Source organism: Triplophysa rosa, linkage group LG1 (assembly GCF_024868665.1).
Source record: "Triplophysa rosa linkage group LG1, Trosa_1v2, whole genome shotgun sequence".
NCBI classification, from domain to species: domain Eukaryota; kingdom Metazoa; phylum Chordata; class Actinopteri; order Cypriniformes; family Nemacheilidae; genus Triplophysa; species Triplophysa rosa.
Genome location: NC_079890.1, coordinates 31,039,958 through 31,060,656, shown reverse-complemented (window position 1 = coordinate 31,060,656; position 20,699 = coordinate 31,039,958). Strand labels below are relative to the sequence as shown.

Here is a 20,699-nt window from a genome sequence, read left to right as displayed (position 1 = left end):
AACTGATTCATTAGCCTATTCAAATGGTTTTGCCCATTGTTCAATTAAAGCTTTCAAAGGAATCGACTCAAAAGAATCGATCACTCGGGAATGCCCGTAAAAAGAGACGACAACCTTGAAATAAACAATGCGTTTTAAAAAGCATATTTTAAAATGAAGGAACGAAGGAACGTCACGCAATGTAAGTTATGTAACGAAGTAAAAGTACAGATTTTCTATGAGAAATTTACTCAAGTAAGAGTAAAAGTACACACTTTTAATTTTACTTAAAAAGTACATATTTTCCAAAATGTTACTCAAGTAAATGTAACGAAGTAAATGTAGCGCGTTACTACCCACCTCTGATAATCAGTCAATAATAATGGAACACTTTACAATAATGTTGTATTTGCTAACAACAATAAACATTAATTGATTAGCTAACATGAACTAACAATGAGCAATATCGTTTTTTAGCATTAATTCATCATTCATGTTAATTTCAGCAGTATCTGTTAACATTGTAAATGCACCATGCATGAACTAACATGAACAATTAAATTGACATTAACTAACATTAACAAAGATTAATGCATGCTGAAAAGCTATATTACTCATTGTTAGTTTATTTTAGTTAAAGTGGCCGTAACTCTATCTATATCTCATGTTAATCTTGAGTATTTACAGAATAGTATCGTACCCTTCAAATATCAGTAGAATACCCTTAAATTTCGGTGTGCGGTTCATGTTCAAACGATCTCCAAATCCAGCGTTATATCCACCGTTTATATAACATTCATCACCCAAATGCAGTGAACAAACAAACACAGCTGAACATCACGAACGTAGTTCACTCTCTCTCCTGCACACAAGTGAAAGTGACGTGTGCACATGCTCCTTCTCCTGCTCTCCTTGGTTGACGAGTGGGCGTGCCGCGTGCTTTTCCGGGAGAATTGTCCAATAAGGGACTAAGAAAAGTTGTTATGAAACGGATTTTCATGTTCGAAAAACAATTTCTGAAACCTGTACGGACGGTGGGGGAGTGTATCGAGCACAGAAATACTACGTAATAAGCCCAACTCGTTTTTTGCCAAGTTGACCATGTTAAGCATGAGAAGACAGCACGTTTTACATTGTAAATACGTTAGAATGCATGAAACACTGTTGCATCCCCCTTTAATGCATTAACTACTATTAACAAATACAATATTATTGTGAAGTGTTACCATAATAACAATAATGCAAATAATAATAAAATAAAGTAATAAATAATCAATTAAATGATTAAATAAAATTACATTCAGGAAATATGAATTTAATAAACATATAAATATATTAAATTAATACTAGCAATATATTTAATATATATAGGATTCAATGAAGATATTTTTACATCTGAAAAATCTCAAATGTTACGCAAGTTTCACAGTACAGCTCTGTCTTTTTATATACATAAGATTTTTCATGTTATTAAAAATGACTAAAAATAATAATGCGGCAGTACAATGACGTTTTCAAATAGTAATATTATTGTACTTTGATTCGGTATGTCATGGTGCTGAATTACCTGATTTATATCATCATTTGCATGTTAGTTGAATTCTATTTCAAGATACTTCAAAAACACGGTCTTACCATGGGAACATGTTCAAAATGTTTTTTGTAGACTGAATCTGATGCCAAACGTCTCTGTTTCTATTATCCCTAAACAAACCTTTCAAAACTTGTGTTTATGAATGCTAATTGAGCTCTTTCAGTGTTTAGTCAGCACTAATGATCAAATAGTGCTTGATGTTGATTATTTACTGAGAGCTCAATGCAGTTGGCTGTACACCTCCAGTGTGTTCTGGGCTCACGTCCAGTGAGGCTTTTTGGCTGTCTCAGAGTAGATTTACTTTGTCATTAGTGCAGTTGCAGGTGGGGAGGTGGAGTGACATGTTTGAGGTTAAATGCACGTAACAGATGTTTTCATATTTACACATAGAACACTTTTCAGTTTTTGTTTAATTTTGGAATACTTAAAATAATTGGTGTTTTTACACATACGTGGCAGACTAAAACGATGGCATTACCTTAAACATTTTGCAGTTAAAACACGGTTTGGTGACTGTTGATATCAACATATTTCTCCATGATGTTATCTTAACCTAAATATTAGCTACTGGCGTCAAGCCAGTTGGTCAATTTCCCATTCACACAGTAAGAGTCTATTTGAAAACGTGATTGAAATGGGCATTTCTGAGAGATAATGTGGGTTTAATAGAGTAAGTGATTTTGTCCAGGTGCACAGCCAGCGCATGACGCCTGCTTTCAGGATGTGAACGCGGCAGGAAACGCCTTTGGAAACTGTGGCAAGGACAGTCATGGCAACTATGTGAAGTGTGAGAAAAGGTGAGAGGTGGGATTTCTCTGCATTAAACAGCCCTGTGCTGTTTCCTGTTTAAGTTGCTGACTTGACATGAGGACTGTCAAATCACAAAGTCCACATCAGCAGTCATGAACTGTACACTTTATTATTGAAGAAATGGATTTGGAAATTGAATTGCATGCAGAAAGTGTCCCTGTAGCCTAAAAGATATCAGTGAATTGAGTGAGATTATTTTAGGTCAAAAACATATTAAGTCACATGTTTAAGTCTATAAAGAGATTTATTTAGGGACTTGAAAATGTTTAAATGAAAAGCCTGTCGATTTAATTAATTCTGACATCATATCAGTCGCCTAAAATAACCATTTATTAAATTTATTAAAAATAACCCTAATTATTTTTTCATGGTGGAAAAGTGTCATATTTGCTTTTGCCATGGCTGAATTTATGCAGGAATCTTAACTCTCATATGAAATCTTACAGAGATGCCAAATGTGGCAAGATACAGTGTCACAGTGCTGCCAAGAAGCCAAAGGGCACCAATGCTGTGTCCATAGACACCACCATTCGCACAGATGACAGTGAGTTCAAGTGCCGGGGCACGTATGTTTACAGCACTCAGGATGGACAGGGCGATCTCCCGGACCCTGGACTCGTCATGACTGGCACCAAATGTGGAGAGGGGAAGGCAAGTTTTTTTCTTGGATTTGTTCATGTTGTAAACGTAGTATACAACACATAAACACACATGAAATATGTGACCCTGGACCACAAAACCAGTCACAAGTGGCATGGGCATATTTGTGGTAATTATAACAATACATTGTATGGGTCAAAATTTTCCTTTTCTTTTATGCCAAAAATCATTCGGATATGAAGTAAAGATCATGTTCCATGAAGATATTTTGTAAATTTCCTACCGTTAATATATCAAAACTTTATTTTTTGCACCCTCGGATTCCAGATTTTCAAATAGTTGTATCTCAGCCAAATATTTTCCTATCTTAACAAACCATAAATCATTGAAAAGCTTTTATTTATTCAGCTTTCAGATTATGTCAAAAAATGTATCCTTATGACTAGTTTTGTGGTGTAGGGTCACAATTCAGAATAAAATATATATACAAACATAAAATATTGCTTTAAATTGAAATGGTTTCTTATGTGAGAAAAGAGACTTGGGAAACTGGTTGCCAAAGACAAAATTTGCAGAAAAATATTTCACATAAGAGTGAAGAGATCTAGAGAGCTGTGCAATGAAAGTGTGTTTGTTTTGCATTTGTGATCAAATGGACTTCTGTTTCGCTTGCCATTAGGTGTGCAGGGACCGTCGATGTCAAAATGCCTCTTTCACCGAGTTAGAAACCTGCATCGCTCGCTGCCACAGGCAAGGGGTGAGTGGTCATATACTGTAAAATACATTTTTTATTTTACTGCTTTAAACGACCAGATCACAAAGGTAGCAAAGGATGGCATGGCTGCAAAAAGATTTCCATGAACGTATTTGGGAGATGCTTTTATCCAAAAGATACCAGGATAGTTTGATGACCAGGCTCATACAGAATCCTTCTTTGGAAAGACGTGATAATGTGTTAACGCTAATTCACACTGATCCAACAAACGCCAATAAACACCATATTCTGATTTATAAATAATGTGTTTGTTGGATCAGTGTGAATTGGCCTTTAAACTGAGCAACAGGGAGGCGCAGGACAGTTTCTTTTGTGTTACATTTCTTTTTGAGGAACTAAAATCATAACCATATGCCAAAAAATATTAAATCTATTCAACCAAGAGACCCCCCCCCTAAATAAATTGATGGGTCACAAAAACATTTTTTGGGTTATGTCAGAACTACACCTTAAAAACATCAGTGATGTAAAAAGTGTTATTTTTCATTTTGTGAATCACAAAATATTAACAACGCCTTTCATAAGAGTTCGTGTTTAACGCAGACTGACTCATAGCCGATTTCACACCTTTAATTCCTTTAAAGCCGCCCTCCGGGTCACTCCTCTCTGACACGTACTGCCTCTAATAAAACCAATGCTTTTCTTATATTAGCAAGGCTATAGCATTTGATTTGTGTATTTTCTGGTCAAACGGTCGTAAACAGCCTCCGAGCTGTATAAACTCAGATCCTGTCTTTCTTAATCCCTTTGCCCTCTCTGCCTCACGCTTTTGTCGGCTTTTCTCTGATTTCTTTATTTCTTGCTTATTTACCCAGACGCTTTTTGAAAGGGCAGCCAAATACAGCAGGTCTTTCAGGGGAGATTAGAGATTCAGAAAGTGCTTTTTTTATTGTTCATTTGCATTATCATTTGATTCGTATTGATTGTATGGCTTAGGGAAGTGTGTGGATGGTGAATAAAGTGAGTGATCGTGGTATTTGCACACAGCACATTTTCTTTCCCGTCCGCTCTGCCTGTCTTGCCTCTGGGTGAGATTGAAGCGTGTAAAATATTCCACGTTAAAAAAATTCCATTAAGATGAAAGCTGGTGTATTCTGTATTTGCCCTGTACTCTAAAAGGCTTGTCGAAAAATGTTGCATGCGTCGTAGTGAAAATAGGGATCGGTAAAATGGGAGCGTATGATTTTACTGTAACTAAAGATTAATTTACAGTACATTGGTTGCGAAAAGTATTTGAAGTCAGACAAAGAAATATATGAATGCCATTGCAATAGATAGCAAAAAGCACATGTTTGCAGTTCATTGCAAAAAAAGTGTTGCATTTAAAAATATAAAACAATGAATTGTAATAATCGCAAAAACGCTTTATATCTATATATTTGCTTGCGGATACCAATTGACTTAATATTTTGTTATATAATGCAGTAGAACATGGAATAGTTTTCTTTCTTCTGTAGAGCAAAATAATTATCCGTCTAAATGCCAGACTGCTCTTTTCAAGACAACAAAGGTGGATAGTCACAGGGACTCCTGAAATAAATCTGGTCCATATGAATGACATTTGAGAGTTCTGGACACAAAACCGTCGTATGGAAGACTTCTGACATAGAGCAGAAATGATATGGTGCTCCAGATAACAGCTCCAGCTTTGATGTTTAAACTAGAGTCAGCTGAAAATGTTGGCAGTCACAAGTTTCACTATACATGACATCAGGCTCAGTAAATGATTGAAAAAAATCACTTTTCCTTTTAAGAACACAATTCACAAAATAAAAGGCATGTTGAAGTTACACCCAAAACCTCCCTGTTAAATATCTTTTCCTGTGGTTTTCATGCAGATGTGTAACAGTAACGGGAACTGTCACTGTAACCGTGGATGGGCTCCACCCTACTGTCAGAAACCAGGACTGGGTGGCAGCGTGGATAGTGGTCCTATACAGTACGAAAGTAAGTTAACCTTCAGCTTACAGTGAGAATGATTCTGCCTTCACTTTTTCTCACATTATTCCGTTTTATCCATCTTCAAGACAGATTGATCTGAGATTTTATCAGTTGAGATTTTGTTTGCTCATTCTGTTTTCACTCTACGGGCCCTATTTTCACGATCTAAGCGCATGGTTTAAAGTGCACGGCGCAGGTGCACTCAGGGCGTGTCCGAATCCACTTTTGCTAATTTAACGACGGGAAAACGGTCGGCGCGCCCAGGCGCATGGTCTAAATGGGTTGTCCCGATTCTCTTAATGAGTAATGGGTGTTTTTTGGGCGTAACGTGCAGTAAACCAATCTGAGTCTCATCTCTCGTTTCCTTTAAGAGCCAGTTGCGCTCGCGCCATGGCGGATTCGCTACTTACACGGCGGAATTTGCAAGAGCAAAGACTGGACGCTTCTGTAGAAAGGAAACGCATCTACGAAACGCATTTTTATCTTTATGTACACAATAATAATCTTTTACATTGTAATCCATTTATTTTTTATATTTGGCATGTTTGTGTGCTGCTGCGCTTCCCTCTGTGTAATAAGTCAAGTGAAAGCGCGTTGTATGTGGACCCGCCCAGAGGCGCATTTTCTACTAATGCGCTCTTTTTTTAAACAAAAAAAATATTGCTTTAGACTTTAGACCAGGTTTGAGTTGGTCTATGGCGCAGTCTATTTTCAGTTCCTCAAAATAGCAACGAGCCAACAATGCGCCTGAGCACACCTCTTTTTTAGACCAACACGCCAATGGGCGCACAAATGAGCACAAATGCATTTGCTATTTAAACAACGCAGCGCAGGACGGGAAAATGAGAACTGCGTGGGGCGGAAACTAGTAAAAACACATGCGCTGCGCCTTGCGCCTCGTTGCGCCGGGTGTACAATAGGGCACTATATCTATATCACACATCTTTCATGATGTGACCTTGATCATTAATCTCAGCTGTCCGACTTCTAAGACTGTTCCTCTTAAAACCCAGACCAGTGATGTCTTTGAATCAAGAGCAATCTAAGAATTTCTAAACACAGTGCTTTCAACACAAACTCGTAGGAATTTGTAACTATTTTACCAGATGGCTTATTCATTGAGTTAGTGCAATTTTATTTGTACGTTTTGGTACGGTTTGCTTTCACGTCAGTGGTGGTTAGGGCTTCAATGTTTGTTTTCTAATAATGGCATGTTTTTGTACAATCTGCATTGTACAATTCATACGAATTGTAAAATATTTGCGAATTCTTGTTGCGAATATTTGCGAATTCAGGTTGGTATTTTGTTAATTTTGCTCGTTTGATTTAACACGTGACTGCTTCTGCCACAGTCGTATAGGATGTGTTAAAAAATTCTGTTCAAAATACTGAATACTGCACACTAAATACTGAATACTGCATATTATATATATATATATATATATATAGCATATTTGTAATAATATACTAAATGCATTTACAAATATTTCAGACACTATTATGCTACATTATTTTCACTTGACCTCACTAGGCACATTATGTCCAGGTATCGTTTCAGAAATAAAACTTTTTTTAAGAAAACTCACAAAAAGTAAAAAAAAGAAAAATGCCTTTAAGCGATAGTTCACCCAAAAATGAAAATTCTGTCATCATTTACTCACCCTTGTGTCATTTCAAACCTGTATGAGTTTCTTTCTTTTTTTAACAAAAAAGAAGATACTTTGAAGAATGTTGTTAACTGGCACCAATTCACTTGCATTGTTTTTGTGTCCATACAATAGATGTATATTAATGCCGGCGCTGTTTGGTTACCAACTTTTTAAAAATATCTTCTTCAGTGTTCTGCAGAAGAAAGAAAGTCATACAGGTTTGAATAAATGATGACAGAATTTTCATTTTTGGGTGAAATATCCCTTTAATCTTTGGTTAACCAATTAAATAATTAGTCAATTGGCAAAACAAAGAAGAAAGAAATGAACAATCTAGACAATAAAGGTCAAGGTCTAGTGCAGTGCATTGTGGGATGCAGTATTCATTGTGTTCTGGTTGCGCAGTCATAAAGCACATTTTGGCAAATGTCGTATCGCATACAATGCACATTATACATAATGTATACTTCAGAGAGTAGTATAAAAGTGCATTATTCCAAAGACAGCTTTAGATATTATAAGAGTCCAGAGTGAATACAGTGCTGCACACATGCAGGGTCTTGTATCAATTATTCAAGAGGAGAGATGTTTGGTAAGCGTTTCTCTGTGTGATTGTTCTTGACCCTTGTCTAACAGTCGCTGTACATTCTATATCTGTTCTCAGGTCAGGTGGGATTGGTTGTTGGGCTGCTCTTTGCTTTTCTAGTGCTTCTCCCCGCTGTACTTACTGCTTTCTACTGCATCAGGATAAAAAGCTCCTACTACCACAAGTGGAGAACACAGAGAGAGAAGAGGAAAGCGAGCAGGTATTACTCGAGAAAAACTCACATACATATAGCATCTTTAAATATTTAAAGGCCTTTAGAGACCTTTTCTGTTTGATTTGTTACAAATTACATTTATGTGCATCTTCCACAGTTAAAAGGTGGAAACTTGAACTAAAGTAACATTTCGCATTTCTATATGGTGCAGTGAAAAAGCATTTGCTTTCTCCCTTTGATTGGGAAGGTTTGATCATGAAATAAAATGTTTAATGAAATACTTTGGCTGGTGAGATCTGATAAAACACTAAATGTATTTAATAGATAAAAGTCGCCAATTATCCGTATTACCCCTGTAAAAAAAGGGCTTGCAGGAAAATTTGAGTTGGTAGTTAAATTTAGGAGACTGAACACAAGCAGGGTTTACTGCTGTCAGTCCTGTGAATTGAAACGGTTTATATATTAAACCATTTAATCAAAGAGAAGTGGCTTCTTAAAAGAGTACACAGAACGTTAAAGAACATTCCAAGACAGCTGAAGAAAAAATATGTGGTTAAAACGTGAATTTAGAAAGGGTTAAAAAGTCATTATTTAGATTCTTGGACCTCATTGAACCAGCGTATAAGGCCTTACCATTGACGATGACTCAAAGTTATTTTGCTTAGATGTGGCCAACCGTCCCAAGTTTCTTCACTGGCATAGTGGCACTTCAAGCTGGAAGTTTTAAAAGATCCCTGAAAAACTTTGAAAGAACTGTAGACATCTCTAGCATCAGAAAGTTTCAGTGTTCATGACTCAACAATAAGAAAAAATATAAAGACCGAAATCACTACCAAAGGACATCTCAAAGCATTATAGTAAAGCAAAATGGCAGTGGTGTTATTGTAGAAAATTCCATTCTTTGCTGTCTGTCATGTGTTTTTGCAAGAGAAAGAGAAACAATAGCACAGAATGAGAAGTACCTGGGAAGATCATGTTAAAAAGAGGAGGTGAAAATTAAGCAATTCATCCTTAGAGTGCTCAAATCTTTTCATAGTTCTGGAAAGATCAAAGTTTGTTCTCAGAGATCCTGTGCAAGATTTTAAATTACAGCTGTACAACCAGCAATTACTTTTTACCTTTCTTTTAAAAAAGAAAAACATTGAAATACTGCATTGTGTCTTTAGTACAATTGTCTTTTGTCATTTTGTTGTAAATAAAAATCTTAATGTCATACTGTAGTTCTCAAAATAGGCAATAATATAGAGAGAATTTGTGTTAAGTTTTTGTGTTCTTTTGGGTAAAAAGCCTGCCGAAAACTTTCATCATTTATCATCATTATCATCATAATTAACATATCATTAGACATCTCAACAGAATGCCCCCATCTTTGTCAACACTGGAGCATATCATGAAGGGCTAATATTTCTACATTATGTTCATGTTGATTTCACACGTATCATTGCTTTTAAACTTCCCTGAACTCGTTCAGTTCCCTTGTGCAAATGTATTTGATTGAACATAATTTAGAAAGGTACACCTGTTTTTTTGTCGTACATATTGCACACAGCAGAGCACGTATTCAAAACATGAAGTCTTTGCATATGTCCTAGATCCTACCAGCACCCACTGAATTCATACTGTGTGTGAGTAAATAACTACACAAATGAGCAGTTTCCGTTTCCTCTAGACCTTGCACTTCTCTACTGTATTACCACCTGTGGGTATGTTGAGTATTTTAGACTTTATTCAATAATATAATATTCTTTCTTTCCTCAAAACCATCAGTTATGTTCAAGGATAAAGTTCTTTCTCTTGAATAGCAGACTGCTTCCAGTACAGAGGCCCTGTGATAATTTGACTATTGCAATATCTTCTATCAGATTTTTCTGCAGATGTGTAATTCACTTCAGATGAGTAGGTGTAGCCTTGGGACACATTTTAATCCTAGTTTTACTTTGTCCAAAACTACTTTTTTTTGCTTTCCAAATAACATCTGTCACTCATCAGTGTTGTTTGGGAGAAGTTTTTGATAAATTCATTTTAACTCATGGGATGTAATACAATTCTTAGAAATAGTATGAATTATGCGTGATGTTCACAATAAAGGGGCTCTTTAAGCCAGAGCTGATGGAAAATAAGTTTATAAACAACCTTGTGATATAATTTAAATACTTACTGTATCACTGTTCAAAATGACCAGATACTTCATAATCATCCAGTGAATGGATGTAAATCTCCTGTATATGACAAGTTAAGATATTAATTGCAATTTTGGCCTGATAGAAATGAAACCTCACTAGTCAATGTCTGTAATATTTGGGACATTTTCAAACTGTGGTCAGGTATTTAATGGAGCAATGTGGATATTTTAGTGGCATCTAGTGGTGAGATTGCGAATTGCAACCAACGGCTCACTCCTCCGCTCACCCATCCCTTTCGAAGCACTACGGAGGCTAAGATGTCGTAACGTTTTCGCTTCTTTACTGAAGGAGATAACGTATTTATGAAACACGCTCTGTAGAGCAGTTTGTCCGTTTAGGGCTACCGTAGAAACAACATGGTGAATTCCATGTAAGGGGACCCGCGGTGTATGTAGATAAAAATAGCTCATTCTAAGGTAATAAAAACATAAAGCTTCATTATGTACGGACTTAATACACCTCTGAAGACATAGACATGTATATTATATTGCATTTCCGTCAATAAATCCTCCAAAAAAGTATACACTGCACCTTTAGTTATGAGATTTAGTAAAATTTACTGGTTGTTACATATTACACTTTGGTGCGATCTTTGTCATTTTTTCAGTAATACATTTATTGTGGCTTTTATAAGGAGACTAAGAAATTGCATAATGTATTTCAATATTTTATCAAATTCTTTTGGAAAACCATTGATCCTTGAGGCTTTGCCACTGCTCAGCTGAATAATGTCATTATGACAGTAGTGACAGTTCTTAAATAATACATTTGAGTGTCTCAAAATGTCTTTTTCATCCACAATAAAGTCTGAATTCCTGTTCACAAGGAACTGCTCTTAAACCACCGACTTGGTAGATTTTCAGTTTGCAATTTATCAAATGATTAAGGCATCTTTGATCCATAACCATTTTCTGCTCCAATAGAGAACAAAACAGAATAACAGAATCACTTCTATGTACACACAATGAAGGATATATGACCTTATACGCTTTAATGTGAAACATTGTGATACAACTAACTTCTGTTTAGTAAGACAAATTAGTTCCGGTGCTCCTAAATCTACAGTAGGTTAAAAAACATGTGATGTAGATTCAACTTTATCCATTTAGAGCAGTGCGGTATTCATTTAAATGATTCCTTTGGGCATTAAAGTCACTTCCAGGTTGAAAAGCATCCAGCACCAAATTTATCCCGAAAACAGCCTGATTTAGTTTATTTAAAGGACAAAAATAAAAATTCTGTCTTCATTTACTCACCCTCAAGTTGTTCCAAATCTGTATACATTTCTTTGTTCTGATGAACACAGAGAAAGATATTTGAAAGAATGCTTGTAACCAAACAGTTCTTGGCCACCAATTGACTACCATAGTAGAAAAAGTTACTTTATACATTTCTTTATAAAAGAAGATATTTTGAAGAATGTTCAGGGGCACTTTTGACTACCATTGTAATTTTTCAAGCATTCTTCCAAATATCTTTCACTGTCCCTTTAAGATGTTTTTGCATCAAAGAAGAGTAGTGTGGGGGAAAATAATAATAATTCGGTTACAATTGTTCCACAGATGTTTGAAAAGCACGTTTTAAAGATGCCGTACTTACTATTACTTGATAATGACACAGTGAAAACTATTTGTTATTATAGTACTCATCTTCTATCGGTTGCTTTAAGATTCGCATAGCTTCCCCTGAACAAGCAGGACACAAATAATCCAATAAGCAATAGCGCTCTACAAGGACGATTTCAATGCAGAATCTATTTAGGGCATGAGCAGACTCTGACCTTCATGACTACTGTAGCCAATCCATGCATCTATGCCTCACTAATAGTTTTCTACAGCTATGGTTCAATAAAGGGATCAGAAGGATTCAGGATGTGTTCTTAGATGACTCATTCATTTCAGTTTAGCTGAAGGAGAATGAATTTAATTACAGATCTGTTTCTATTCATTACCTGCACTAACCAGAATCAAGCTGTGTAGATTATTGTATCATAGCTGAAACCGCGGATGGGGGATTTTGTAGCTGGGGCATATGGCAGGCTCTCTTGATAGCATTACTTTATCCAATACTCAAATTGTCAGAAGAATTGAAAGATTTTTTATTAAGATACAAGTCTTAAATTTTACTCGAATATTTTTGTTTTGGCAACCCTGTTATATTAGATTTTTTTCAACGTCAAGAAAACCAGTAAGCATTTTGACTATTTACCATCAGCTAATACTGCTGCTGCAGTGATGCACAATGTTGGCAGCATCACGCTACGGGATTATTCGCAGGATTGGCAGGCAACAGGACTGAGGTTGAATAGAGCCAAATATAGAGCGATCCTTGAGGAGAAGCCGCTCCGCAGCACACGCAACCTTTGACAAGAGCAAAGATCCTCCTTTCGCCATGAGAATGACCCAGAGCACACAGCCAAGAGTGCTGGAGCGGCTTTGTGACAATATTCTCCAAAACCCTTGAATGATGCAGCCAAATACACAAAGCCCTTAGAAACATGAAGATTGGAGTCCGCCACCAATCTGACAAAGCTTGTACTGTATGAATGAGAGGAAGAACTGAGGCTGGGACACGGGCAGCAGCTGTGCAGTTACATAGATATATGACCCGAATATTAATGAGGAGGAGGTATTTTGGATGTTGACTTTGGATATCAGTGTTGAAGTCTCGAGACTCGGACTCGGTCTTGAACTCGGTCTCGAGACCCTATTTTAATGGTCTTGGTCTTGTCATGGACTTGTGTGCATTTTGACTCGGTCTCGACTCGTACTCGAACATGTTCGGAATTGGATTTATGCCCGAGTCCACTCGAGTCCCATCAAAAATATTAAATACATTGAAAAGACGTCCCTTTATGGGCCAAAAATGAAAGTTGTTTCTATAGCTTTTCATGGCGTCTCCTGATTGTCTAATATTAATGTCCAGTCTGTACAAAGTAAAAACTGGTTGAAATTTTGAGTTTACACATGGAAATAAATTAAGTGAGACTCTTTGAAATAAACTGAGTTGAATGATTTGAGTGCAGTAAGATAGCAAGCAACCATTGAATCAAGGTTATGATTTGTCAATGTTCATTGCAATGAATCAGTATCACTTTTGTACCTGCAAAAATCACCATCATTGTGATCTTTTTTTAGCTTTAGTTGAGCTCTTAGCTCTTCTATTTTAATGTTAAATTAGGTTTCCTTCAGCCATAACTGTGTGTTAAAATAAATTAGTTGTAGCAAAGAGATGATTACTTCTGAATGGTAATGCATGCATTTTGAAATTGTTTAGATCACTGTTAATAATTGGGTTTGTTTTATTAATGTGTCAGCTCTGGGATCTGTAGTTTGATATACTGTGATTTTTTAGGAATTAACATATTCGCAATCTGTTAAACCACTTTAACACACAACGACATCAAGAATCTGCATATGAAACTCAACAATGGTGACAATCAACAAAGAAAGCTTCATGCTGCAATGCATGCTGGGTGATCTGTTCATCGGAATTATTTTGACGATTGTCATCATTGTTGAGGGTTGTATGATGAGGGTTGATGTCAGTGAAATATGTTTGTTTATTTTCTCTCAATACTTGTGCATTGACTAGCCAGAGCACTCAGACCAGTCATCAATTGATCAATAATGTTTAAAACTAATACATTTTATTACAGCCTGACAATTTCCATCTGAACAACCCCAACTTTTGTAAAAGCATGTCTGTCTTTCACAGTGCACCAGTGTTTGTTTAACACTATTACATGACCTGTATGAATTAATTTAACAAAAGTCAAGGATCAAGAGCCCAACTAAAGCAAACACTTATCACAATAATGGTTATTATTGTGGGTACAAAACTCATTTCACAGAGTCTCATTTCATTTATTTCCATGTGAAAACTGAAAGTAGTCTGATAAACTCCAGATTTGAACCAGTTTATACATTGTACCAAGGTCCCCTGTACGTCATTATCAGACGTTCAGAAAACTTAATAATGGGCCAATAAAGGGACGTCTTTTTCAACATCGAAAGATGCAGAAAAGACGTCTTTTGGACATATCTTTGGTCAGGGGGAAGTCATAATTATAATAAAATTACCTTTACAACACTTACTATGTGGCCTTTTTTGCCCTCAACTAATAATATTTTTAGTAAATAAAACACAGTGTACATGCCATGGTACAGTATATTTAATGCACTGAGCACTCTATGAGCTAGCTGATTGATGTTATGCTAACCTCGTGTAACACAACAGGACACAAACAGTTTTACTGTTTCCACCAAACATTTAACATATTCTTGAAGATTTCTATAGGTCTCGTCTCAGATCTCTTGTCCTAGGACTCGGACTTGACTCGGACTCGACCCTCTCTGGACTCGGTCTTGACTCGAACTCAACCTACTCTGGACTCGGTCTTGACTCAAACTCAACCTACTCTGGACTCGGTCTTGACTCAAACTCGACCTACTCTGGACTTGGACTTGACTCGGACTCGAATGAGCTGGTCTCGACTACAACACTGTTGGATATAATAAGGCTTAATGGCATTCATTTTTTTTAGCACTTGAGTATTTCATTGATCGGATTGTCAAGAAATGTGCAATGTGATCATGGGTCAATGTAGTGAGGAGGGCATCTACCAACAATGTAGAATATTACTTTTTGCAATGTTTATTGTTAAATAATGCCTACTGTTGTACCTCATAGTAACAAAATGTTTATCTGAATTGTGATTTTGTTACGTTCACAGAAATGAAGTCTCCACTGAAAAGGGGAAGAATGGACACCTAAACCATGCTTTCCATCTAAAGGTGGTTGGGCCATCAAACAGAAGTGCTAACCTTAAGGTATAGACAGCTAATATGACACTAGAAGCTTCATACTGTATATGCACTTAGGTATGAATGTTTTATCGCAATGTGAATGTTTCCATATAGAACTACAGTATAGACTTATGGTAAAAAGTACCAAGACACACAGTACAATAAAGAGGCATTATTAACAGACATCATAAAATAAAATGCATGATGCCAGATATGGTTAAATAAATAGATAGCAACCATTTGATATTCAATTTCCACCTAAAAAGGCCTTATGTGGCTTTTTAAATTTGTACATTTATGATGAGAGAAAAATGTAATGTTGATTATCTTTAGTAGTTATGATGGTATTTTAAAGTGCATATTTACAAATTCAAGTCAGAAGTATTATTATTAATAATAAGATATTTTTAATGGAACTGTTTATACTAGTGCTGTCAAACGACTGATTGCGATTAATTGCATCCAGAATATAAGTTGTAAAAGTGTTTACATAATATGTTTATGTAGTGTGAATATTGATTTTGTATTTATAAACACAAAAACATACACATACATGTATATATTTGGAAAAATAATTTTAAAACTATATAAACGTTTATTCATTTTTATCATTTATATTTTTATATATATTTTATATATGTATGCAGGTATGTGTATGTGTTTATAAATACAAAATTAATATGTACAGTAGCCTACAGTAAAACTTTTATTCTGGATGTGATTAATCGTATGACAGCCCTAGTTACAACGTAACAATCTATTTATTTTTACTTTTTTTCTCCAGCTACCTCACACCAGCAAGGAGGTGCTTCCTCTTCGGCCAAACCCAGTCTCCAACGGCACCCAGCCAGTTAATATTGTCCGTCCTCTTCGGCCGGCTCCTTCTCCATCCCCGAGCGCCGCCAAAGGATCTCGTCCTCCCCCGCCTGTTTTCAAGCCACCCAACTCACCCAGCACACCCAAATCTGTAGCGTCACCTCAGAAACTCAGTCCGCCCAAGAAGCCTCTGCCTCTGAACCCTTCACGCACACCACTGGTGAGAGTTTAGTCCTGCTATTCTTTGATTTGATCAAAATCACAGGTACAGTAATTGGATCTCATAGAAAAGAAAACGAAAATTGGGATTTATTCAAAGACTTTTGCCTAAATCTCCTGCTTCTTCACAACTACAGTAAACTCATATGTGGACTGATGTTAAATAACAAATGAAGATTTTTTTGCAAAATATCCTGTTGTGGCAAAAACAGCACGACACAAATTCCCTGATGCGTTCTTATTTCCCGTCATCGTACAGATGGCATCAAAACAACAGACCAGACCCCCTTCCACACCTCCCCAGAGGCCACTTCCTCTCAGCCCTGCACGTGGAGCACAACCCAAAGCCTCCGGTGGGGGACTCCTGGTGATGATGCCCCCTGCAGTTAGCCCAAAGCCAATGGGAAAGGTCACTGCCGTCCCCCCTCTGAGGGCACTCCGGTGAGCAAACACGTTACATAGCGTCAGGAAAAAATGTATATTTTCAGTGGTCAGTATCATGAATGTTGTGAGGCTGGTGCAGGAGTTAAATGTTTGAGAATCGGTTGATGTTGTTTCAGCTTCAAGGGCTCTAATCATTTTACTGCATAAAACAAATGTGAGTCAGCCCAACCTGAGGAAGTGTATTTTGGAGTGAAACAATTTGCATGTAAAGACTGGTGCAGACTATATGCATGAATCACTACCTGAAAGATGTTCTATTGGTGTCACAATTATGGAATAAATGCTTTTATCTCCATTTGCAAAGCAAATATCCACTTGCTCCCCACATTAACGTTTAATTCAATTTGTGTAATTCGGATAAATTGATGACAATGGTGTCTCTGCTAACAGTATCAGATTTTTCTTCTGTCTCGTATGTATAGCCACATTGGTTCAGATTTCTCACTGTTGGCTTTGGATGATGTCAAATGGTTTAGCAAATCTTACAGCATATGCCACAGGTGTCAGCAATGTTTTGCTCATCACTGTTGACATTCAATTTCCCAAACAGCAGACTGGGGGCTTCTCTATCCGTGCTTTATCTCTTCCTCTTGCTACTATTTTTGACAGTTTTCAAAATGTGTAAACTGTGATTCGGAAAGCAGATACAACTGTTTACTAAACGGCTATTCCTTAGTCAAAAAGGAGACCTACATTATACACAGGCTTGATGCTTATAGCAACTATTTGCTCTGATTATTTAAGGGGCGATTCACATTTTGTGTCTTCAGTTTGTTATTTTAAATGTAGACACGCGGCAGGCGCGTGCAAATAGGGAGCGGCGCGGTCGCGACGCGCATGCGGTGCACCGCATTGAGATGAAAATAGTTCAACTTTTCAGAATGCCGCACGCGCACCAAATGAGAAAGCAGTGCGGCTCGCGTTTTCCGCGTGGTTTTTGGACACGAAATGTGAATCGCCCCTAATGCTTCCTATCTTCACACACCACAGCAGTTTTCTTCTCTTTTTCTTCTAAATTCAAATGTTGCCGATCTTCTGTTGCCCGTGATGCGGGCAAGAACGTCACAGCCATCAGTACACTCAAAGCCGCAAGTAAATGTGTAAACGTGTGTGCGCACAGCCTGTCTTTCACGGCTCATTTATACTCGCATGTGTGTCTCTGCTGACTGACGCGCATCTCTCATGTCCGCTGACTGCACGCGCGTGCACACGCATCATGTACTGTACAGACAAAAAGGTGCACTGTAGTTCATCTCTCGCTGCTCCGTCTACATGGGGTATGTATGCTAACAGTGATGCTATTAGCATCATGCTAAACTCTGACACATGCTAAACTCATATTGAAGTCGTTCACTCGGTGTAAAACAAATGTAAATTCTATTCAACCTGACTCCTTGTCTTACGTTAAAACTGTGGTCATTTCACCTAGGTAAAATGACATTCAACACGACTTCTACTTGTTTTTAAAAATCCAAAATATAAAAAATGAATAAATCAACCAATATATGTGATATATATCTGATTGAGTTCTTTACTAACAAAAAACTGCAAATACATACTGTATACATCTTTAGAGTAGAATTCACTCATAAGATTTTTAATTTTTTTATTGAAGTTGCAGCAAAAATCAACCCACTTCTTTTAATCCTACAGACACAAGATAAAGAAAATTTATTTTACATTTAAGAAAAAATGAAATAAAGCAATGTTAGTTTCATAAACGGAAACAGACGAGATTAAAGTTGAAGTATTTTATTGTTATCTTAGACTTTTGTGAGATGAGTACAAAAATGAAAAAGGTAAATTAAGTGACATGTTTAGTTATATTTTATTATTTGTACTTCTTTTCAGTCACAGAGTGCTTCAATTTAAGAGTTGTTTGGGAAAGAGAAGATTCTGTAATTTAATGCAGCTTGGAGAACTGCATTTAGGGAAATTTGGGGAAATTGTAATGTTCAATCATTTATGTAATAAAACAAAATGTGTATTGAAGAAAAGTTCATATGCTTTTATATACAGTATACTGTCAATTATAGTTTGTGCAGAGGTGGGTAGAGTAGCCAAAATCTTTACTCAAGTAAGAGTAAAAGTACACACTTTTAATTTTACTTAAAAAGTACATATTTTCCAAAATGTTACTCAAGTAAATGTAACGAAGTAAATGTAGCGCGTTACTACCCACCTCTGAGTTTGTGGATAGAAAATCGGAATCGGCAAAAATCGGAATCGGCAAGTTTCACTTGTAATAAAATCGGAAACCGGAATCGGCAAAGAAAACTGCAATCTCTAGTTTTGTGGTCATGCATACCTAGAGAATTCCTGATGCCTGGGGGGAATGTTGTGAGAAGCAAAACATTTGAAACTTTCTTCTGTGTCTTTGAGTCTAGACATTAGTGTCAGTCTGTTATCAGAACATAAAAGCATCAATTTTCCTCTTTACTAAATAACTGTGTACACAGTATATTCAAGCCTGATTTCTGCTTTTGTAGCCCACACGTTCCTCCTCTAAGAGCTAAGAATTGAATTTTATACCCGTAAAGAGGAATCTGTAGCTTCCCAATGGTGGAAAGCTCTGTCTTGTGTTGTGATAAAGAGACATACATTTTCAGCACGTAAAGGTGAAGAATGTGGTATATTCAGAAAACTGTACTTTACGGACTCAGCAGTGCATTGTGTTTTTATAAGGCTTATGTTTATCACGATTTTTCACACGAAAACTAATGCGCACGTGAGTAGTTTTGAAATGATGGGTAACCTTGGAAAGTCACTCAATATAGCGAAAGAGACAAAGAGATGCAGTGACTATCAAATCTATGCTTTTAAAGCGATTTTAAATAAACATCACAGACTTAGACACTAGTGTACTCTATATGAAGTGCGTTGAATCCATGTACGGTAGTTGTATTGTACTTTATACTTTGTTTTCTCTTTCAGGCCTGTTTCAGGACCCAAACCACTCATTGTTCCATCCCCTTTCCGAAAATGACCCTGGATTCATTTTGAAAGACTGCAGTCAGCCTATTTGCACTATATAAGGACCCTTGACGACTGGTACTATTGAGCTGTCCACTATTGGTTCTGGGTCCACGGAAGGGTCTGTGAATGGGTCCGTAAATGAGCCCTTAATAACTGACGCGGTTTTGCATGGAAACAAATGCAAACTTAGACAGGACGTTTCGGATAGACCATCACATTGCCAAAATCTCGACTTTTTCTCACTTTGCAATTTTTTGTACTATGTACTTTGTTTTATGCATCTGTCTTGTTTACATTTTTTCATTTATTTGTGCCAAAGATGTTTTGTTTAATGCTCTGATTGTTTCATTTCTGTGCTGTACGATTATTTGTGTTTGTTACATTAAATAATAATGTTATATGTTTTTAGTAAAGACACCACGATGTTGTTGTTGCCATTACTTTATCAGAGGGTTTACATAATGCCCTATTCTTAAATTGGTCAGGTCAAAAGTCAACAGAGACTTGAAGGGGTGTTTAAATGAAAGTAAAAATGGATAGTCTTGCCATTGGTCCACGGTGTTTTCACTTTTAGAGGGATAATTTAGTCTACAAATGGATTTCTAATAGTTGTCTGTGCACATTAAGCTGGCCTAGGTGAAAGTATTTTAATGTCGTAAAAATAGCCTTATAATGGTGAAATCTAAAAGAACAACCCTACTTGCATTCTTGGATTTGGATTCATGTTTGATCATAAAAGATTCTTTAAAGGTAGCAGTGATATTGTTTAACAATAATGAATTATTGAAGAGTAACTGAGAGCATTTTAAACATTTAAACAAAGCATTTCTTATTAAATAAATATTAGGTTTAGTTTTGCATGAGATTACACTAAAATGTCGATTCACCCTTGAAAACCTATTTTGCAGAATCGACTAGACAACTACACCAAGTCTTAAAACAAGTCATTGCAAACAAATGTCCAAAAAGACCTGATAAAATAACTTTACTTTGCCTTTTCTATGACCCCGTCTTTGAAATCCTGGCTAAAGGCACATAATCTATTATCTAAATCGCATAGTCTAATCATAATTATGAGATTAGGAATTAGAAATGACAAAAATAGATACAATACTTATATTTTATGATATGATAAATACTGAAA

The 20,699-nt window shown here is 36.5% G+C and overlaps 1 protein-coding gene across 1 annotated transcript in view; it reads left to right on the top strand.

Annotated features, from left to right (window-relative positions):
- The window catches only part of adam19a (ADAM metallopeptidase domain 19a), an 89,701-nt gene extending 69,425 nt beyond the window's left edge, over positions 1–20,276 (top strand). The window contains exons 15-23 of the mRNA XM_057343615.1: positions 2,262–2,370; positions 2,830–3,034; positions 3,663–3,740; positions 5,597–5,705; positions 8,013–8,154; positions 15,028–15,124; positions 15,885–16,136; positions 16,395–16,576; positions 19,514–20,276. Coding sequence (XP_057199598.1) covers positions 2,262–2,370; positions 2,830–3,034; positions 3,663–3,740; positions 5,597–5,705; positions 8,013–8,154; positions 15,028–15,124; positions 15,885–16,136; positions 16,395–16,576; positions 19,514–19,565 — 1,226 coding nt within the window. The 3' untranslated portion in view covers positions 19,566–20,276. The remainder of the gene's footprint in view (positions 1–2,261; positions 2,371–2,829; positions 3,035–3,662; positions 3,741–5,596; positions 5,706–8,012; positions 8,155–15,027; positions 15,125–15,884; positions 16,137–16,394; positions 16,577–19,513) is intronic.
- The last annotated feature ends 423 nt before the right edge of the window (positions 20,277–20,699 follow it).